Consider the following 23,912-nt stretch of genomic DNA (forward strand, 5'->3'; position numbering starts at 1 on the left):
GTGAAGCAGGTTTTATAATTCTATCAGAAAGGAAAATTATTTAAAAGAAAGACATTATAGGGATAAGAAAAGGGTAGTGCCTAACTTACTATATCCTATCAGGAAGGGAGTCCAAGAGAATCCAAGAGCACGTGTGTGACGGGTGCCTGGGAAGTAGGCAGAAGGAAGTGACCTCTTTTAGATGGTGGAACCTGGAGAAAATTGCCAGTCACTGGGCTGTGCAATGAGGCTGGAGTTAATACCAGATTTCAGTTTGGTTGAATATTCAGTGTATTTAGAGGCAGGCAGTCTGTGCCTCACAATCTGCAGGTGACCTCTCCTGTCTCCCAAGAATGTGCTGTTGAAATTTGGTGGGAGAATGGCTGAACTGTCACCAGTGAGATTTTTTTTTCTAGAAGAAGAAGAAGAAGAAGAGGAGGAGAAGGGGGAGGAGGAGAAGGAGAAGGAGAAGGAGTGGAGGAGGGGGGGGGGATGCCTGGTAAGCTTTAACAGTGAATGAGCAATTTGAAACTAAGAGCTTTCTTGCACGGCAGCCTTAAGGCATTTGACTCCTGGAGGTAAACTGGCTGGAAGTGAAGCCATTTTAAGAAATTGCTTTCTGGGTTTCAGTTCCCTCCTCTACTTTGGATGTGGGGATGGTTTGATTTATTGTCTGATCAAGTTTTCTGAGGTCCCTGGTTGGTGGATTCCTCTGCTTTTTTATCTCCCGCCCATGTGGGATAGCACACACCAATTACTTCTCTTTCAAGAGTGGGTCTTTGAGGATATAGTTTCCATAGATAAATCTTTTATGTTGTTCCCATCCACATAATGACACCAATGTACTGTGAAAGATACACAGTTACAACCGTTCTGCTGTTCCAGCAGTGAACTTGTAAAAATGAAAAAACAGGTCTACCATTTTACTGTTCCATCAGTGCACTGATAAGAAAACAAAACAAAAATAAAAGTCTGTCCTTTCACTGTTCCACCAGTAAGTGTGTCTGTGTATATGTGAAAATATGTAACTGAATAATAAATAACTAGGACTAGGAACTGGGAAGCCAAGGGGAAGGGTGTTCTGCCACAGTCTCTGGTAGTCAGAGTGGAGGTGTTTGCCAACTGTGAAATAAAGAACAGTTAGCTCCTCTTGTGCCAGCGTAAGTCAGAAAACACCACATTTGATGCATAACAGGAAAAGATGGGGGGAGGGTCTATGGGCAAGGATAGATAGAGAACCTTGCATTCCTGCCTTCATGAAATAGTCCATGGTCAATACTTATGCTGGGACAAACTTGTCATGCAATCAACTCTCATCTTCCTTCTCTTAGTCTTTTCTTAAAAACAGATGTTACTTTTCCACTTTTACCCCTTCATGAGATTGTGTTACATGTTAACATGTAGAGATCATCTGTCTTCACGTCTACCTGGGTCTGAGAACACTAATTTGGATTTTAATTGCTAAATGTCTTTTTTTTTCTCCCACAACTCTTTTGGCTTAGTTGCTAATTGACCTGATGTTCTACTTTCAAATTTGTGGTTGTAACTCTCTGAACTAATTTGCACACTGTGTTTTGAACAGAACGTTTAATGCAAATCTAATGTTATATTAGCAAACGATGAATAGTTACTATTGGGGTTTGTACAATTATATGAGTTCATTATTACTGTCATTCAATATTGCAGATGAGAGGGGTAGAAAAATAATTAAGCAAAATAGTGGAGTAAACCCCATAATGAACATCAAATCAACATAGATTAAATCCTAGTAGGCTTAACTTGCGTTTAATATATATACAATCCTTTGGGACAGAGAATGTATGAATATATGTATGTCGAGAATATAGCTGCCAATTTAAGTGGAGGAAAAAAATGATAGTAAGAAAGTAATTTCTCCATAACTATTCCTCCTCTGCATGAAATTTGAATGCATAATATTAGAGTGAAAATGCTTTTAAATTGTTCTTCCGTAATAGCCCCTTAAATATAAGTTAAATTTCTGAATGGCTCCTTGGGGATTTAGCAGTATTAGGGCATTTCAGCATACCGAACTATGAATTTAACAGGTATAATTTACATGCTGATTTGGAAAAGCATGCATTCTAATAAGAAATCACTGTTTAACATAGTATATAAAACTTGATAATTAAAAATAATAATTAAACATTGCGTTTTTTTTAATTTTGTAGAACCATGTCACTTAGTGCCAACATTTTAAAAATCATCCAGTTAAATTGAAAAGTGAATTTAGCAGACAATTCTTAAAGTCTTCATTTATAGTCCCTTGAAACTAAAAGCATGACTGTCAGTCAAAAAATAAGCTGTTTCAGACTTCACTGTTAGGAACTTATAAATTCCTGGTTCATTAGCTCAGCCATGAGCTGTATACTTGATAGACTCTTCTCTTGCCCTAACCTGCTGTGTCCTTTGTCCTGAGTTATATAAACAAAAGCTTCCTGTTGCGTCTGAACCAGGAAATTGGGATTCATTTCTGTCTGCTGAGCAAGACATGAAACTAGTACTGGATACTGGGTTTCATATGCTAGTGAATAAGCAGGAATTGTGCAACCTAAAAATATAATACACTATATAATATGTATGTACAGGTAGTCCTCAATTTATGGCCATTTGTTTAACGACTGTTCAAAGTTACAACGTGCTGAAAAAAGTGACTTACAATCAGTCCTTGCACTTATGTCCATTGCAGCGTCCCCACAGTCACATGATCAAAATTCAGGCGCTTGGCAACCAGCATGTATTTATGACGGTTGCAGCATCCCAGGGTCATGTGATCACCATTTGCAACCTTCCCAGGGGGCTTCTGACAAGCAAAGTCAATGAGGGAAGCCAGATTCACTTAACGACTGCATGATTCACTTAACAACCATGTGATTTGCTTAATGACCATGGCAAAAAAGGTTATAAAATCAGGCGTGACTCACTTAATGACTGCATCGCTTAGTGACAGAAGTTCCAGTCCCAATTGTGGTTGTAAGTCAAAGACTACCTGTATGTATGTGTGTGTGAAAAAATCATTTTGAAAGCCAGTATGAAGTGATGGTTAATGTGGTAGACTAGGAGCAGGAAGACCCAGTTTCTAGTCTACATTCAGCCACAGAACCTCACTGGGGTGCTTTGAGCCAGTCACCTGTTTTCAGCCCAACCTATCTTACAGGCTTGTCGTGGGGAAAAATAGGAGGTGGGAGTGCTACGTATGTCATCTTGAGTTCTTGAATGAAAAGCAGTATATAAATTGAAGGAAGAAAAGAAGTGTAGGAGCAAGTAGGAAACATTCTAGCATATGGTTTGCTTTCAAGCCAGTCTGTTATTCCAAGACATAATCTGGTTTATTGTATTATGTGAACCTTTCCATTATTGCTGAGCATGGTTACTGTGATTTGTTCAACAAACCATGTTTTTAAGAATTGTGGATTAGCATTATGTGTAAACCTCAGGTTTACTCTCTGTGTACCAGGCCAAAGTTTCTCTTTTTCTCTGGCATCTGGCCTGAGGGAGGCATTACAGATTTATTTATTTATTTATTAACACATTTAGAACCTTTTCTTCAAATATAAAGGGCTTCTTGCTGATTAGTAAAAACAAGACAGGCATACTCTTAAGCTAAAAATATAGGACACAAGATGAAAAACGTATAGTTACAAAAAGGAAAGAACAGCAACAGTCTTGTGTCACCTTAAACATAAGAATATATGTTTAAAATACATGAATCATGTATCTATAAGTCTTCTATTCCATAGAAGGGACATATACTGTATCTCAGATAGAAAATGTATTTTCCAGTACAGGTAGTCCCCAGGTTAAGAACACCCAGTTTAAGGGTGATCCATAGTTAAGAACAGAGCCTATTGTAACAAAATTCAAGTTAAATACACAATGATTCGCATTAAATACACAATCGTTCAAGTTAATTACACAGTACTACTTATACAGTATTATACAGTAATACTGTTCCGGCCTACATACAAATTTGATTTAAAGACAGACCTTGGGAACAGAACTTGTTCTTAAACTGGGGACTACCTGTAATATCCATCCTGGCTTTTGGAAAGTTCCAAGCATTTAGCTGGGATTCGTGAAATTGCTTCGCTTATTCCTACATGGTCCTTGTTTTGATTCCCCAACCACCCAGAAACCATTGAGGGTGATCTGTAATTGTCTTGACTTTGGCTGATTGGAAATGCTGAGAACAATGAGCAGAAAGCATCACCATGGCCCAAGTTGCTGCAAGTCTTAGAGCAGCAAAAATTCTCTCATCACTCCAGGGACAGAAAGAAAGAAGTGAAAAATCCAGTTAGCTTGGCATTTGCATACCTACTTAAAGAAAAGGGGAAAATTAGCAACACGTTGTCAATGTCTGGGTTAGTAAGGGTGAGCTACAAGGCCATCAAGGCTGTGTTACCTTTCAGGACCTGAAGCTCAGGGGCTGGAGGAGGAGTGAGAGGGGTGTTTCCTCCAATAAGAATATGGTACCACCGTGTCTCAAAAAGAAAACACCATACATACAATAAGCAATCCAACAAATTCTACCTTCTCAGCATTTCAAATATACTGCAGCTGAACCAGAAATAATCTCAGCTATCCAACACTGCTGATGTTATACGAACACAAAGATGCAAAGATGCTATCAAACTGGCACAGAATCCTTGTACTGAGGTGCTCTTAGTGGAATTTGGGGCTTTGTTTCTCTTTGAATAGTTGACTGTGACAGATACCAAGCAAATTCATTTTTGAAACACTTCCAAATTTGAGAAGAGTTTTGCCAAGAGGCCAAGTAAGTCTGCCATTTCAAAAAACTAATTTGGATCCTGGCCTTGCATTAGGATTGAATGACCTGCAGAGAAATATGTTGATTTTGTAATTGTCCCCTGGTTTATGAGCAGATGTCATTCAACAGAGCCAAGGCTCTGGACTCAGAGTATGCTTCTGGCAGTTTAAAGGTTTAGTTGTAAACTAATTATGTTTTAATTATTCTAGCAAGATGCTAGGAAGCATGCCTCTCCATGGTATGTAAAATTAAAAAAAAACATTTAAAATAAATAGTTTAAATAGTTTAAACATTTATTTTAATGATTGATTTAATTCAATGTGATTTCAATGTAAACATATGTATGTGTGAAGTTCCAAAATGACTTTAATTTCAAAACATTTTCTAGCTTTCTTTGCTAAATTAGAAATTTTACAGTTTCACTGGAATTATAAAAAAGAAAAGCTAAGGTGATCGGTGTCTGATTGAGAGACTATTAGAGAATACTAGAACTATAGGCAAGAGTGAGTAATGGAAAAAACATTCTGGAAGAAAACAATGGAAATGTCTTCCATATTATTGCTAAGGAAACTACATGGATGTGCCCATGAAGTCACCAGAAGTAGAATTCAGCCCTAACAACATCTTTTTTAAAAAAATTAGACTTTACACTTCACTTTCTTTGCCACAGGATATTGGAACATATGCAAATGCTTTTCTGCTGTGGCACCCATGTTATGGAATATCCACCCCCCCAAAGTGAGGCTGGCTTCATCACTTCTGACTTTCCGAAGGTCCCTCAAAATCTGGTTGTGCCATCAGGCCTGGGGATGCCAAGGAACTGCTGAATTATTGAGGTGGCTACACTATTATTAACATCTCTTTGCCCAACATTGCTTCTCTTTCAGCTTTATTTTTTATAATTTTTCATGTTTTTAATAACAATAATAACAACAATTGTTTGGTATTTATTAACTAATTTTTTTTAGCTTTGTTGTATGCCACCCAGAGTCACTTCTTTGTGAGATGGGTGGCTGTATAAATTTGACAAATACATAAATAAGAATTGGCAATTCCAATTTATTTATTAAAATGTACATTCCCTACCTTCCTTTATGAAAATTCAAGGTATGCATCTAATTTTTAGACAGACTTACTCAAAAGAGAAGTTCATTAAAAATAATGGAATTATATTTCAAGGAAATGTGTTAGGGATTAAGACCTGAATACTTGATAGTTGAGTTGATCATTCTGTCAATCCAAAGTAAAACAAGTCAAAGTATATAAACAGTATAAAGCAAAAGCAGCAGCCTTCAAAAATCTGGGCAGCTGCAGTGATCCTCACAGTCATAAAATAATGTGGTGGGTTTTTTTACCTCATTAATATTCATCATTTTTCATTCTGATTAAACCTCTAGCCTGAATATGTAAGAAAGGAGGCACGCATTGCTGACCTGTAGCAAATAGGGCAAATTCTGAAGGACTGCTGCTGTCAGCCCTTCAAGGTAGACCAACTAGGAAAGCAGTTATGAATGCTAATACTACTTTTATTATAAGACTACAGTAACAGAATCTTGCAAATCTGAATGCGCTTCCCCCCGCCCTCCTTTTATCTTCATGAAAACTAGGGAGGTCATGTCTGAGATGCTTTCTCAAGTTACATTTCTACCCTGGACTCAGATTTCTTTTATCTGACTGTTGCCTTGGTTGTGGCACTTCCTCCTGTTCTTCACGTTTATCCCTCCTTCCCATTACAGCTGCCTGGTAGTGTCCTAAAAGAGTAGCCATGGGATCTTGTGGAGTCTTATTCTTCTTAAGCCAATCACAGCTGTGGCTTTTAGCTAAATCGGAATGGAGTGCTTGAAATGATCCACTCTAGAGCGCTTAGGGTGGGCAGAAAACCACTATGTTTGAATCATATCTGGAAAAAATGGGTGGGAACTGCTTTTGCAATAACTTAGGAATGGGAGGAGCACGATATTGTCTGTTCCTGCTCTCCAGAAGAGATAGATGACCTGTATAGGTGATGGGCTAAGCGGGATGTGTGAATATGCCCTAGAAGAAGCAACTACTTTCTGCACAAAGAACAGACTTTCAGAAGCCCTTAGAAGCTGGCTTTTACCTGCCACTCTCTCTGGCCACCGAGATGCCACGTGATTGTGTCTATTCATGTTCCATCGAACTGTCATGATTTATTGGTTGTCTTACATGAAAGCTGTCGTTTTAAGGATGTAGAAATAAATACCTTTCACATATTGTTCATGCCTTTCTGCAGCCAAAATTCCTTGCAATGGTGGTGGTTTTTCTTAACGTTTGTCCCACATGGTTGCAGGGCCCACTTGTTTTTATACTGTGCTTGCCTAGTTCTTACAAAATATTTTTACCTGTATAGAAAGTCAAACGGTGATATGGCCCTGGTGATGCTCTCTCATGGAAAAATAGCCTAAAACTATTTTGAAAAATGCCACTTGAAAAATACTGAAACTTAATTCAACTACATTTGTCTGTCAGTTTGCATTTGCATTCACTCTCAGTTTTGGTTAGTAATAGAAACTGATCTTTCATAGCCAGGGACTTTAGAAACTAGCTTTATTTCAGTATGAGTAGAATTCAGAAAGGTTGCTTGTATTTGTTGGACTGTTTGCAGAAATTGTTGCAGAAGTTTAATAGTGAAACTGAATTCCTATTCTGAGTGTTTTGATAGGCTTTATTTAGCTCTGACTTCTAATTATTGCACTCTTTAAGTTACTGTAGTAGCCTTATGGATGCCACACGCTTAACTGGGTCATGTGTATGCGTGTGTGTGTGGTGTCATCTCCAAAGCTGAGTCAATTGATCCAGCCAATAAATGCTTAGAAGAATAGTTTTAGCCCAGGACTGACCAGGGTTAGTTTAGACTAATTCCCACCATATTATGTGCATTTCTTAACCAAGGATTAACTTTCATTTCCATCTATGTTTGAAACAAAGTCCTAGAGATGCTGCGCAGAAGTAGATCCTTTCTAGAAGCTCTGCCTCTCCTTCCAGAGGGGGTAAAATTAAAGCAAGCAGGAAGCGGAGAGGGGAGTGACAGCCCTTTAGCCTCCCTTGTGGCAACTGGGAGCATGAAGAGTAAATGGTGATGGCTGACCAGCCCTGGATCATGGGCACTCACTCAAAAGTGAGTGAATTGATTGTGGGAAGAAAACAAGCCCATTGCATTGTGCTGATCTTGGAATTTAATTGTAAGCTGCTTTAGGACATGAGGGGACAGAAGGTGAGATAGAAATGCTTAAGGTAAATAGCAATTATCTCTTAATTGAGGTCATTCACACCTTTGCAGTACTCAAAGTATAGGAGGGTAGGAATAACTCAGCTTTACCTAATCTGGCGCCTTCTTGATCATGCAGACTGGGGATGATGGGGATGGAAGTTTATCACTCTTGGATAGCACTGTATACAACAGGCACCATGCCTGAATTCTTACCACATTTAGCCATTCCATGGTTCCCTATAGCTGTTTAAACGTGGAAGCTAGAAGGGCTATCGTAAAGATAAGGGGGTTACTTGGCTTTTTCTTCGACTGCCCCCCCCCAATTTCAGCATAGTTTTAATATCACAAATGTTTTCTTTTCTGCTTGCAATCTTTAGCTGTATTTTTATTTGCTTTTTTTCCCCCTTCGGCTTTTTCAGAAATGTACCTCTTTACATTCATATTTCTAACTCTCAGTCTACAGCTTTAGAGATTCTGCTGCTTATTACTTTTTAAAAATAACCTCAAAGATAAGTGTTGTTATAACTATCTTTTGTCTTTTGGCAAGGGCAGTTATATGCCAGGGCTTTTCATTGATTGAGACAACCGCTCTACTTCTATCAGTTTTTTATAAGCTATGATTGTACTCCTGTTTTATGCATGCTAGAATGGCTGGGGCTTGAAAACTCAGAAAGATCAGCTTCCTTCATGCATTTCTGATTGGTGTCAGCACTCCTGACATAACTCAGTAACGAATTAAGATCTTCTGGATGGGTAACATGGCAGCACAAAATGGCATGTTGTTCTCTTGGATGAAAAGGAGTCTCTGAGTGTCTGGAATCTCCCCAAATGCATAAAAGAATGTTGCCAGCTCAATGATAGCAATTCATGTCTTAAGAGGGGAAAAAGAAAATTTGGCATTGAGCTCTACCAGTTGACTTTTTCATTTCAGTTAATTGAGTTAATTTCTGGATTGGATGCTTCTAGCTGAATTTTACAAGAAAGCTGTTATATAGCCATTCAAGCATAATAGGATAATCTGGGATTTAACCCAAAATGGCATTTGGATGCCATATACTGGCACAGCAGTAAGTACCTTGGATGCACACGCAACATAGTTGTGTAGGTATGATATGAAAAAGGGTCTAAGGCTTCCATTGGTTAATGCAGGAGTGGCTCGCCTTTGAATGGCCCGCATTAGATTTAGAGGAGGCAGAAGACCACCAGGAGAAGGGGGATTTGTTTGTCTGATTGATTTCGATGCATCATGGGCAAAGCGTTGTGTGCAAATGTATACTTCAGCTGTAACTGCCGAAGAGGCAAGTGGATTATGTGAAGAGTGAGGGTTTTTTTCAACAGCGGGAGCAGCTGCATTAGAACAAACCCTGTTCTTCTCATCCAAGACCTAATTACCTTGTTGACTGAAATTGTATCTTTCATGTAAACCATGTAAGAATAGATCAATGGATTATTGATCTTAAAAGGGATGTTTTAAGTATTTAAAGTTGGTATTTTATCATCCTGCTACCCAGTTGTTGATTAGACAAAGAAAAAAGTTCCCCCTTCTCTATTTGATAATACAGTACTGGTTTGAGGGTTGTTGTTTTTTTTCTTTCTCTGCAACATCCATGAGTTGGCCATGGTCACAGCTTGTGGTATGCCATGTTTGGGATTCTGAGGATATGTAGGGAATAAAGGAGTGATTGGACATGTATCCTGAACAAGGAACTGGAACTAGTGGTCTGTTTTGGCCCTCTCGAGGTCTGTATCCTAGAAGCAAAGAACTGCACATACGGCTTTATCTCCCAAGCTTCACTGGAATTCTGAAGGAGAGTAGTACTAGCATTGTTTTGAACCTGAGTGATCCAGAATCCTAAGAAAAAAAAGATTCTAGATTACACAATACCTATATTTATGCTTATGCAAGTACTCTACAAGTACAGCTCTCCTTTAGACCTCTATATGGCTGAATGCATGGAGATTGGGGAGAGAAAGGGCACAAACAACATGCACATTCAAGTCTCCAGGTTAAAGCATCCCATTTATTCAGCTGAATGCCTCAAGAGAGATCAGGCTCTATCTTGAATTTTCTCATCGATTGGCAATCATCACCTGTTTTTCAAAGATTCTGTAGCTCACTAATTTTCAACTTGTGGTCCAGAGACCATTAGAGCTGGTGGTCCCTTGTGTAGATCTCAAAATAATTTTTTAGATCTCAACATAATTTTGACCTCCCTGCAACATGCTCTACACGGAGCTGCCCTTGAAGAGCATTCGGAAGCTTTAACTGGTGCAGAATGCAGCTGCATGGGTAGTAAATGGTGTCAGGTACTCGGCACATATAACACCATTGCTTTGTGAGCTGCATTGGTTGCCAATGTGTTTCTGGGTGCAGTTCAAGGTGCTGGTTGTCACCTTTAAAGCCCTGTGTGGCTTGGGACTGGGTTACCTGAGGGACTGTCTTCTCCCAGTTGTTTCTACCCATCAAATCCAGTCCAGCAGGATGGGCATGCTCCGGGTCCCATCAGCCAAGGAATGTTGGCTGGCAGGGACTAGGAGATGTGCCTTTTCTGCCATAGAGCCTGCCCTCTGGAACATTCTCCCTCCAGATATTAGGATGGCCCAACCCTGTTGGCCTTTTGTAAGGCCCTGAAGACTTGGTTATGTGCCCAGGCCTGGGGTCCTGAGTGTGTGAAGGGCCTTGTTTCCTGGTTATGTTAACATGTATGGATTGTAATATTTTTCTTGGCTGCTGTAGGTATTTAATTTTTAGTACTGTGATTTTAATTTGGTTTTTAATTGATTTTATGATTGTTTGCCACCCAGAGTCACGTGTTTGAGATGGACGGCCGTATAAAATGAATGAATGAATGAATGAATGAATGAATGAATGAATGAATAAATTTTAAAAAGTGGGAGAAAGGATATAATCAAGTCTCACAAGTTTATAATAGTTTATCATCTTGTCAGATTTGGGTCATTTGTTTAATTTTTGTGATTCTGCATATGCCATTTCAGGAGAGAAATATGCCTTGTGGCTTATGTGGTAATCCTTAAAAACTTTTGATGATGATCTGGTGGTCTGCATAAAGAAAAAAGTTGGGCACCACTACTGTAGCTCACATCTGGCTCCTGACCTACTATGTTAACATTGCTCTTTTATGCTCCTTAAGAGATTAGTACCGCTCCACATCTGTTCCATATAATCATAACTTCAGTTGTGTTAGCCTTCACTATTGAAAGTCACCTTAAACCTCTTTTTTTTGGACACCAAATATTTTTTATTAACGATCATGAATAAAGCCTAAAGACAGAATAAAAAGTTTCAGAGGAGTATACTTGTAAATTATAGAGAATGATTTTGGTCTCACTACAATTATAGCATACTAAATTTTCTGATTCAAGTGTAGTATCCTGGGTTAGATTCAAGCTTGCATGGACACTCTCATTTAATTCCCAGAGCTAATTCTGTTGATCTACCAGTTCTCTTCTGATTTTTTTTAAATAAGATATTTATCCTCCTGTCACTGAAAGAACACTTTAATGTACTCAGAAAACACTAAGTATGGCTCTCTGTTTTTTCTTGATGATTGCTTTGGATATTGACCTCTGCTTGTCTTTAAATATGTAACTGTTCACAGCCCTCCTGATTTTCTGTTTTTCCTAGATAGTTTTCTGACTTTGTGCACCTCTCTCTGGCCTTGATTACCTACTCTGGACAATGCCTTTAATTCTTTGGAATGTTACTCCTAGAATAGGAGTAGGAATCTGGAGTTGCAGACCGAGATTGATCTGCTTTGTCTCAAACCATTTAGAGAGCACCAGATTATTCTTGCAATAGCATATTTGTAAATATAATGTTTGGTGTGATACTCAGGCCTGTTCTGAGTTCTTGTGCTCAACTTACAAGGTACAACACATGGTGTGTGGTGTATTCAGATGGGTCTGTTAATTTTAGAACCCTTGGAATAACTCATAGCATTTTAAAGCAGATTTTCCTGAATTAATATTCTCCAGAAGTATTGGTCTACAATTACAGTATCATCATTATCAGCAAATGCTGTGAGGTTGTGACTGTGTATTGGTCTGGCTGCCTTTTTTCTATACAGTCTCATGGTGCTTTCAGCATTACAGTCTTGTTTCCAGAAAACTAAGCATAAAAAAGGCACTACTAGAAGCATATTGTATGTCTATCAAGGATGATTTTATTAAATGTATTATCTTCTTCCATCAATAGGTATAATATTTAGATGGATAGGTCTCTTTCATGGCCAGTAAGAGCTGAGCACATCAACTCTGGGGACAAGAACAGAAAGAAAGACATACAGAAAATAAATCTTTTGACATATACATAGAGTACAGTTGCATAATTCTCTCTTGTCCAACTTTTAGTACCATTACATTATTCTTTTCTTGACTTGATTTAGGAATGTTGGATTCCTATACTTTCCTTGAGCAACAGTCGCCAATTTGCATTCAGTTAAATCTTCATGTCAGTAGCTTGAAGACAAGCTAAAAATAAGGAAAATCCAGATATATTTTGTGGTATTTCCTTCAAATTATTGGTGGGAAATAATCTGACTGGTATTTTAAAGGGCTTTAACTTACTCCCTGTGACGTGAGAGAATCATATGATGTTCTTTGTCATTTCAGTTTAGATAAAACATTTGATGGAACTGTGTGTATGTCATATCTATGTTTCCTGGAGGGTTTTTAACTGACCTACTTTTGCTTATTGATGGTTTCCTACCTGGTTCCTTTTTGTCATTGAGTACTGCTGATTTATTAAGCTATCTGCTTCAAGGACATTGTAAAACTGCACATAGGGAATAGGACACAACTGTGAAAAGCAAGAATTACTATGTCAGATAATATCCAATTAAAATCCAGCTAGCACAGCAGGAGAAATTGGAACTAGGGTTTCTCATTCATGTAATAGAATATATTGAAACATTAGTTAGATACAAAGTCAGTATGAAGCAGTCCCCCTTTTCCTCCAGTTACAGGATTATTGCTGGTGTACATTAGAATGAAGGAGACTCTTATGCCATGCTCCAAGGCCGTATAATGATGAGATCAGGGCAGAGAGGAATGAAAGCTGGAGCATAAAGCTGTCTATTATCAAAGGATTTATCACATGTTTGATTGACAGTGTTTGCTATTTAAACATGAGTATAGGTTGAAAACTTTTTACTTTTTTACTTTTATATGAGACTGCCATGAGATTCAAGGAAGCCATTATGTTCTTGCCACATCTCAGTAATTTTAAAGTCCTGGATTGAACTGTGGAAGATAGAATAACGTTTAGAATAAGTAGGGGCAATTTAAATATACATTAACTCTGGTGTTATACATGATAACAGCAGCAAGACTTTTATATGCACAACAGTCGAAGGATTTGACGTTACCCGCAATTGGAAACCCCTTTTGGACTTTTTGCGTGAAACAGAAAAAAATGAAATTATGATATATGGGTTTGATGATTAGAAAAAATATTAGATGACAGAAAAAATGAAAGTTATGCTGGAACTCTAGAGTAAGAGTTCAATTTAAATCTATATCTATAGCTGTTGTAAAAGAAAATCGAAAGTCATTTCTTTATATTTTTTTCTTTTTTTCTTTTCTTTATTTATTAATCAAATTTGTATAACTGCCCATCTCACAGAAAAGTGACTCTGGGTGGCTTACAACAGTCCAACAGAAACAACATATACATAAACAATCAATGTATAAATATAAAAAACAATATTAAAAGATAAATATGATAAAAAACAAATGTACAAACCTTAGGCAAGATTGAATAAGGATAGGTAACTCAACAGTGGAGCCATCTAAGCATGTCTCCAATTCCCTGTGAGTCCCAGGCCTGGTGACATAATTAGGTCTTGAGGGATGTCTGGAAGGTCAAAAGGGATGGAGCTAATCTAATATCGGGGGGAAGAATGTTCCACAAGGTGGGCGCCACAGCAGAGAAGGCCTGATGCCTGGGACCCATCAAATGTACATCCCTAGCTGATGATACCCTCAACATGCCTTCTCTGCTAGATCTAATGGGGTGGGTTGATATAGTTGGAGAGATGCAGTCCCTCAGATAACCCAGTCCCATGCCATGAAGGGGTTTAAAGGTTAAAACCAGCAGCTTGAACTGGACCCAGAAGCAAACTGGCAACCAATGCAGGTTGCGGAGCAGAGGTGTAGTGTGACATGCGCTGCTCTAGGAGCGCACAAAACTGCCGATGCTGCTGTACCAGCCGAAACTTCCAGATACTCTTCAAGGGCAGCCCCATGTAGAGTGCATTACAGTAGTCCAATCTGGAGGTGACTAGGTCATGAATGACTGTAAACAGGGCCTGCTGGTCCAGGAACAGGCACAACTAGTACACAAGATGAAGCTGTGCAAAGGCCCTCCTAGCCACGACCACCATCTGCTCCTCAAGCAGGAGTCTTTCTTTTCTTTTTGCACTTTTAGCTTTGTTATCTCTTTCTTTATTTTCTTTTTTTCCTTTATCTTAAATACTAATTCTTGTTAGTTTTTATCTTTCTTGTTTAAAAATTTAATAAAGTTTTTATTTAAAAAACCTCTGGCATAAAGATGATATGCTTTATATAAAACATTTAATGTGAATTTTTTGTTTTACATTAGGCAGGCTGTGGACCAAGCAGGATAGACTTCCTCTAGCCCCTGGTAAAAAGCATGGTATAAGCATTTTCAAACTAAATTAGATGATATACTTTTAATAGGTACTAAATGGAGAAAAACTTTTAGCCAAACTGGAGTACATAACGCCCATGTCTCTGGATCACCAGAAGCTAGAGAAAGAAAAGCCCATCCTGATAAGTTTGTCTCCCTCTATCAGAAACATCAGACTGTTTAGTGGAGAAACACAGGTGGACATGGCAATCCATCTAATGTTATAGGTTTTCCCATTTTCCATCTTTTAGGCAGTGAATATGTTTCTTTTTCAGACAGGATGCATTCCTGAAGTGAGGGTATCTCTGCAATATTACTGATCCATAAGTGTTATGGACCAATTTCTCCATGTTTTTATGCAGATGCTTGGTAATGGATGTAGGGTGTTTAAATTTAATTAATACTGACATCTTAAAGCCTTATCTGTATAAATTATGTCTTTGGAGTGCTTAGTTCTAAGATTGTTATAAACATAGGACATATTCATTTTACTCTTGTCAGGCCATCATACTCAGTAGCTGGGTCGTTCTGTAGACAAACATTTAAAGCTGAAGAAAGACCTTGACGTGTATGTTCTCCATCTTTGGATAAACTGATGTGTTTCCTTTCATGTATCTTATTTCACTTGTAATGTTTAGCAGCTGGGTATTTCTGAGAAAGAGTTTTATTAAAGAACACTTATTTGTTTGATTTCAAGTCTGAAAACTGAATGGAAGAAAATTCCATTTGGAGCAAAATAAATAAAATTCTCTCATCCAAGCAATTTCTGTAAAATTTGTTATACTTTTTTTTCTGTCTTCTCTCAGTGAAAATAAATAATGTTTGCCTTACAGAGAAGAAGTTAAAAGAAAACACTCTCAAGTATATGGAAATGTTAGAAGAAAAACTGCAAAGGTAAAAGCATACTGCAATTTTTCAGAACTTTAGAAAATGTTTTCTGCGCTGATTCCTGGGTTTCAAATGTAGTCTATGTTGTTTATTTATGTGTTTAGTTATCTTGTCCTGGATATAATTCAAGGAATTAGTTTGAACCTCTAAGGTAAGATGCATATCCTTTTTTCACTGGGTGGGAGTTGCAGAGGACTAGGACATTACAAAGTCTCCAGAGTAGGTGGGTCAGGATTTTGATTTGCCTTTTTCTCCCTTTTTCTTTTTTTTGTTATGGTGATGGACTTCACTCCCCCTCTTATAGATAGGTTAACCTCTCAGAAATCTAGTGTACTTACTTGATATGATTTTCTACCCCAGTCCACGGAGAACTGCCTCCTTATATTGCTGAATGTTGATGGTGCAGTCTTGAAGACTCTTAGTTATGGATTGTGCATCCCTGCTATAAGGTGTTTGGGACAACAAACCTCATTATTATGAATTCAGTTTAGGTAACCAGAGAATGTGTCAGCATGCTACATGTGCCTCCAAATTGGTAGAATGTGGAGAAATCCTGGCTTGCCTAGAATAGCAGGGGCTTGCTTGGGGTAAAACTGGCATTTGCTCGCCCTTGTGGCATACTGGCCAGAATGTGCCAAAATTGACTGGTACTGTCCTTTCCAATAACAGGAATGCTGCATGTGGCTAGGGCTGGTAACAAGGGTGTCCTCAGGAGAGTCAAAGAAGTCAAGATAGTAGCCATAACCATGTGGTCAAAGCCCCACACCTTTTTTCTCTGCATTGTGATAATGTAAAGGAGGATGGGACTGCGGCCATGTGGCTATATCTTGACTTTTCTGTCCCCCTCACTGCATATACCCCTGGCTGGTAAACTTTTTTTATCTTACTAAAAAGTGTTATGTAAAAGCATATGTGATGGAAGGAAATTATAGATGAGAATAAATGGAAAGCTTAGCAAATGGTTCAACATTGAGCAGGAAATAAGACAAGGATATGGGATGCCTCTTTGTTGTTTAATACATTTATGGATAAGTATGTAAAGAATGCTTGTGGTGATGTTGGAGGTGTATTGCTTGGGGACATGAATGTACTTCTGTAGGCAGATTATGTTCTGTTGTTGGTTGAGAACCTGAATGATTTGCAGTAAATATTAGGATATCATACACAATGCAGTGAGGAGAATAAATCTGAAAATTAATGTGTTAAAGACCAAGATAGTTGTGTTTGATAGGGAAAAAAGAATGAAGAATTGCAAGCTATGAATAAATGGCAGAAAACTAGAGCAAGTAGTGTTTACCAAAGTTGTGTACATTTGAAGATGTGCAAATGTAGTGAAAGAAAGGTAATGAGTAGTATGTAGTCTGTTGCAAGGAATGAATGTTTACTAAAAGAAATGAAAATGGCTGTGTATAAGAGTATGTTTCTCCCCCCTTTGTTATATAGAAGTGAGAGTTAAGTATGCCAAGAGAACATAAAAGTAAGATGAATGCAGTGGGAATGGGTTTCTTCAAAAGAGATAGGATCAAGAATGAATAGGTGCTGAATGAATATGGATTGAATACAAAAATTAGTATCAATATGAAAGAAGTATGTTGAAGTGGTATTGTCGTAAAGAATGAATTGAATTGCAAAACTAATATATGAAGGAAAAGTGAATAGGTCAAGAAAAACAGAAAATGAAGAAAATTGTGGCTCAATGGAGCTGTTGAGAACATCAAAAAGAAAGAGGTGAGAAGTTTAACGATCAAGAAGAAATGTAAGAAGCCGTGTATAAGCATGGTGGAAGCAAGGGTCGTTTGCAAGGATGGAAAGATACAGGAGGTATAGTGAATTGTGTTGGTGTAAACTACATTGCAGCCATGCTGTGCTCATCCTGCAAGAACAGGTAGACCTCACTTACTGACTGCCTTGTTCAGTGACTGTTCAAAGTTATGACGGTGCTGAAAAACTAACTTTACAACCAATGGCCATATATGCAACTTTCATAGTGTCCCTCAGTCACATGATCACCATTGCAGTCAATATGCATTGTCCTGTGCCTGGTCTGTTGTTTTTCTCCCCACCCCTTGCAGAGCAGAAGATTGGAGAGGAAGGGATTACAAGAGAGTAAGCAGACACACAATGGGGAATACACTGGGCTGTTTGCGTTGTGCACTTGTCCCTCTAGATTTTGTCTTAAGCACTAGCACCTGGTAGTGAGATTAACCTGTAAGGGATCTTGGGTGGAAGAGAAAGTGAATTATAGTGGCAAAAAGTACCAGTTGAGGGGCAACTAGCAATCTCTATCTCCCTAGGAGAAAAGGAAAAGACAAGAAAGTAAAATCCTTAGCAACTCTGTGTAGGGGAATAGCTATCTCAAACAAGTGGTGAAGAGATGCTTCAGTCTCTCATACAGAAGGTCTGGGAAAACTGCCAAGGTCAATCACCTGGTTAAAAAGGTTGCCAAGTTCCAACTTAGAACAGTGTCTAGATGTTGAAAGGGAAAGCCAGAGATGTATTCCTAGAAAAGAAAGGAGAGGAGAAAGAAAGCACAACTTCTCTGAATCAAACTTGCTGCTAAGCAATAAAGAGAAAATTCACCAGAAAAAAACTGTGTAGTCCTTCTAGTTGGTTACCATGCATAACCTCATAGAATGCTATATGTTTTCTTTTTTCAAGTATGATAAAAACAAAGCTACATTTTCATAAACAATACTGAAAAAGACTTGAGATAGTAATCACCTAACCATGAGCTTTGACTCCTTTGACATGTTTGGAAGGTTTATAGATGAGGAATAATCTTTTTTCCAACATTTCCAGAATATTTTTTTTAAATATATGGACTTGGTCAAGAAGTAGAAACTAGGTGGGCAAAACACTTCAATTGTAGCCTTGGGCAAATGGGGCTTGCTTATTTATTTGATTGATTGATTGATTGATTGATTGATTGATTGACTTAGGCACTGCCTGATTCCAGACTGACTCTGGGCGACTCACAGTATAAACTATATGTACCGTTATAAGCTTGTACATGTTACAAACGGTATGTGGTATGAACTTGTCATCCCTTTCAGTACATTTAAGAATATTGTAGGTTCACCAGATGTTCTTACCTATTTATTTTCAGTTTTCATTTGGCATTCATTTAATTTAGGAAGGTTTGAAGAAGGTTTGATTACTTCAAAATACTCATATCACCATGGGGAATGGCCTGCAAGGCATTTTCCTTGCGTTGTTAGAGAGCCACTCAATTGTTTCAGTAGCAAGATGAGAAAAAGATGTGCAGAAATTATTCTGATCTACCACAGCTTCAAAAAGACAGTCTGTCTCTTAGAATTAATCTATTCCAGTTACTGATCTGTAGTTGTTGATGAAATTCTGGAGTTGGTGAGTCTCCATTTAACACCATATTAAAACTTATTTGTCAGGATAAGTGCTCTTATGTCAGGCCCATTGGCTTCACCTTCTAATAATTTTAACATTCTATATGAACATTTAGTATTGTTATACTGTCCCTATAGTGTTGGATCCATAGAGGATATGAAAGGGTTCAACCTCTCTGCTTTCTAGAAGGTTCACACTGAGAAGTGAATTGCTTGATAAGTGAAAGCTTGAAATGCCTTGTTTACTCTTTAGCAAAGAACCAGATGTGGACTAACACAATTTTTTCTGGGCCAAGGGCTATACTTAGTCTCTGTGTTGCATACTAGGGACTGCATACTAAAAATAATGGGTGGACCCAGGATGAAATCTAAATTTGATTTCATTTCATTTACATATGATTAAAAATAAGCAAAGTTAACATGGTCCCTTGTCATGTAGTTCATAGTGTTCCTCTTCTGACACATTCATGGACATTCAGTACTTTAGAGGTGGCCTTGGAGTCTCAGGTTGTGCAGCTCTGGATTAAAAAGTATCTATTTAACTTGAAATACTGGAAAATCCTCTATATCTGCCCCCAGTTACCCTTTTTTTTCTGCATCATTCAGCTGAATTTTTCCACAGTTCATTGTATCATGTCATCAAGTAATTTCCTGTTAGATTCTCAAGAACTTTGAAGATCAAGAAGAATTCTAGTCCTTATATCCCAGAAATATAGAAAGCAAGAAAAGAAAATTATTATTTAATCCTTATTCACATAACAGCTTGTTTCCTCTATTTCATTTTTGGAACTCCTGTGGAGATTAATCTTCTAGCTTTGAAGAGCTCTGTTGCTTCCCTCAAGGCTTTGGTTGCTTCTTAAATGGCTTATCTCTTCGTGTTGTGTTTCCTTTATAACAGGATTATCTAGGTATTTACATTTCTAAAAAGTTCTTCATATGGATAGTTGTTTTTTAGAAAGGGGAAAGTTGTTGTGCTGGTTTCTCTGTACTAAATATATAGTATATCTTATCGTCACTCTGAAGCAGCCAAAGGATATCTGACTATGTTATAACTGGTACATTAAATAAAGGTTGCTGGACTCACTGGAAAATAATATAGCAATTTGAAAGAAGGCAAATCTGAAAACAATGATGGTTTGTAAGAATACAAAGATATGGAAAAGTATAGTGAATTATATTGCTATAAACTAGATTTAGCTCTATTTTCTTTTTCTTATCTCATGCTTTTAATTTCTTTGGTTTACTATTTCTTATTCCTTTTCTGAGCTGGGCATAATATTGCTTACCCTGAAATCTGTAATATGTTTGTCTCTCTCTCTCTCTGTATACACACAGATGCATACACACACATATACATACATATATATACAGTACTGTGCAAAGGTTTTAGGCAGGTGTGAAAAAATGCTGTAAAGTAAGAATGCTTTCAAAAATATATACTGTAATTGTTTATGTTTATCAGTTTACAAAATGCAAAATGAGCGAACAGAAGTAAAATCCAAATCAAATCAATATTTGGTGTGACTACCCTTTGGCTTCAAACCAGCATCAGTTCTTACACTTGCACACTTTGTACGCTTGCACAAAGTCAGGGATCTTGTCGGATTAGAGTCAGGTATATGATTAACCAATTATACCAAGCAGGTGCTAATGATCATCAATTTCATATGTAGGTTGAAACACAGTCATTAACTGAAACAGAAACAGCTGCATAGGAGGTTTAAAACTGGATGAAGAACAGCCAAACTCCGCTACTAAGGTGAGGTTGTGGAAGAGAGTTTCATGTCACAGGTCATACACCATGGCAAGACTGAGCACAGCAACAAGACACAAATACTGCATCAGCAAGGTCTCTCCCAGGCAAAAATTTCAAAGCAGACTGGTGTTTCAAGATGTGCTGTTCAAGCTCTTTTGAAGAAGCACAAAGAAATGGGTAACGCTGAGGACCGTAGACACAGTGGTCGGCCAAGGACACTTAATGCAGCCGATGAAAGACACATCATCCTTGCTTCCCTTCGACATGGGAAGATGTCCAGCAGTGCCATCAGCACAGAACTGGTGGAAACCAGCGGGACCCAGGTACACCCATCTACTGTCCGGAGAGGTCTGGCCAGAAGTGGTCTTCATGGAAGAATTATGGCCAAAAAGCCATACTTCTGATGTGGAAACAAGGCTAAGAGACTCAACTATGCACGAGAACACAGGAACTGGGGTGCAAAAAAATGGCAGCAGGTGGTCTGGACTGATGAGTCAAAATTTGAAATATTTGGCTGTAGCAGGAGGCAGTTGGTTCACCAAAGGGCTGGAGAGCGGTACAATAATGAGTGTCTGCAGGCAACAGTGAAACATGGTGGAGGTTCCTTGCAAGTTTGGGGCTGCATTTCTGCAAATGGAGTTGGAGATGTGGTCAGGATCAATGGTGTCCTCAATGCTGAGAAATACAGGCAGATACTTATCCATCATGCCATACCATCAGGGAGGTGTGTGATTGGCTCCAAATTTATTCTACAGCAGGATAATGACCCCAAACATACAGCCAATGTCATTAAGAACTATTATTCAGCGTAAAGCAGAACAAGGAGTCCTGGAAGTGATGGTATGGATCCCCAGAGCCCTGATCTCAACATCATGGAGTCTGTGTGGGATTACATGAAGAGACAGAAGGATTTGAGGCAGCCTACATCCACAGGAGATCTGTGGTTAGTTCTCCAAGATGTTTGGAACAACCTACCTGCCGAGTTCCTTCAAAAACTGTGTGCAAGTATACCTAGAAGAATTGATGCTGTTTTGAAGGCAAAGGGCGGTCACACCAAATATTGATTTGATTTGGATTTCTTTTCTGTTCACTCACTTTCCATTTTGTAAATTGATAAACATAAACAATTACAATATATATTTTTGAAAGCATTCTTACTTTACAGCATTTTTTCACACCTGCCTAAAACTTTTGCACAGTACTGTATATATGAAAACATATCTGAATATTAATGCTGTAAATAGGTCAACACTATGCTGGCACCTAAGGTGGAAACTGTAAGTTTATTGTAGCAGCTCCCATTCAGTTTAGTTTAGTTCCATTCTTTATTACAATAATTGACTAAGACAACAAATAAAACAATAAATAAAATGCAATGGTTTGCATAGGAGAGAGAAAGAGAGAAAATAAAAATATTAAACGATAAGCATTATGCCAGTTGACATTCATAGCTCTTAGTGCTATACTACACTCAAGATTGCCACCTCAAATAAGGAGAATTTAATCAGCTATTCCTTGCAGGCAAAGTCTACAAGTAATTGAAGAACATTTGGCCATTTTAAATGTTGCATTTGATCTTGGTCAGAAAAAGAATGTAACTTAATATTCATCTAATACCTCAAAAATGTTACTAGAAAACTATATGGAATTGTCAATGAATTGTCACCAGGATTCAAGTCTGACCCAAAAGCCGAGAGAGAGAGAGAGAGACTAACCTACCTACCTAAAATGGGAATCTCTGTAAAAATCACAATAAACTTGGCATGAACTGATAATTCCACTGTTTCAGCTCTACAAGGACAGATAATGTTAGCACATGGATTTTCCTAAAAATGGAATCAAAAGTCTGCTGGAATGCTGCAATTATGATTGCACAGAAGAGATGGGGGTGTTCTTGTGCATAAAGGTTATAAAAGTATTCTTCCCAGATGGTTTTTAGAATGGCACTCAGGTTGAACGGGTACCAAATCCGTTCTAGCAAGCAGCTCCTGCTCTAACTCAGTAGCATCCATCATGGGTTCTCTGGTGGAATGGCACAGAACACAGTCAAGAGGGGAATTTTGTCTCCCTTTGATGTAGGAGAGAATTTATTAGGATAGCATAAATGAAGATTTGCTTTTCAATCATAATTGAAGATACAGGTAGTCCTTACTTATCGACCATTTGTTTAATGATGGTTTGAAGTTACGACAGCCTCAGCAAAGTGCTTTATGACCTGTACTCACATTTATGACCATCGCAAACCATTGCACCACCCCCCGCAGTCATGTGAACGTGATTTGCAACCTTTTTTACGACGGTCATAAAGCAAATCACATGGTTGTTAAGCAAATTCCAGCAAAAATGGCCATTGGGGAAGTTGGATTGGCTTGACAACCACATGCTTCACTTAACGACCATGTGATTCACTTAACAGCCATGGTAATTCACTTACGACCGTAGTAAAAATGGTTGTAAAATCAGGTCTGGTCACATGGCGACTCACTTAATGACTACCCTGGAAAATTGGTTGTTAATTTTCCAGTCCCTATTGTGGTTGTTAAGCGAGGACTATCTATATATCTGTTTATTTTATTTCTGTAGCTAGGCTTTTATTTTTATATGCTTATGTCTCATTTCTATCCTTCTCATTCCTTCTCTATTTCTATATTTAAGTTTTTCTTATCTCTGTACTTGTGTTTTAGTTTTTAATTCTATATTTGTGCTTCACTTATATCTTGTTTCTGTATCTCTTATTTTAATTTCCTATTTCCATGTACTTGTTATTTCTAATGTATACATCTATGAATTTCTCTGTGTTATTTCCACATCTTATTTCAGAGTTATACTCCTCTTTTTTCCTTCCGCTTTCTTTATCTTGCAGCTAGTTCTGAATTGTCCACACATGTGCTAATCATCAGAGTATAGCTGGCTCTGGCCTTGGTCTCTCCTCTAGTGGTGGATTGCAGAGAAACCCAAGTCTTCTCCCTGTCCAGCCTTAAATGCCCGTCTCTCAGTTGCCCTGGTTCCTTGGGCTGGAGGTTTCTACAGTGAGTGGGTCAGCTTCTGGTGCCTTCAGCTTAAGTTGCCACTGGGATTTCTGTGTCCCCTAATTTGTTGCTGGAGCATGGGGTTGCTACTAGCTCTTCATTGGTGTTATTGGATGGCTAGCCCCATAGAGGCCTTCTGCCTTCAGCCTCAGATTTTTCATCCTCTTGGTCTCTCCTTCTCCTTTTTAGTAATGTTTTTAATTAAGGTTT

At 38.2% G+C, this 23,912-nt stretch overlaps 1 protein-coding gene across 9 annotated transcripts in view; it reads left to right on the forward strand.

Annotated features, from left to right (window-relative positions):
- DISC1 (DISC1 scaffold protein) overlaps positions 1-23,912 on the forward strand; it is a 178,487-nt gene that overhangs the window by 99,632 nt on the left and 54,943 nt on the right. For all 9 annotated transcript variants that reach the window (XR_015796634.1, XM_088143504.1, XM_088143499.1 and 6 more), the window contains one exon: positions 15,501-15,561. Coding sequence is in view for 8 of the 9 variants with exons in the window: in XM_088143504.1 (XP_087999630.1) it covers positions 15,501-15,561 (61 nt within the window). In the remaining variant the exon portion in view is untranslated. The remainder of the gene's footprint in view (positions 1-15,500; positions 15,562-23,912) is intronic.

The sequence above is a fragment of the Python bivittatus genome, unplaced genomic scaffold (assembly GCF_059951505.1).
Source record: "Python bivittatus isolate LINGU-HERP-01145 unplaced genomic scaffold, Pbiv_v1 ctg000020_np1212, whole genome shotgun sequence".
NCBI lineage: Eukaryota > Metazoa > Chordata > Lepidosauria > Squamata > Pythonidae > Python > Python bivittatus.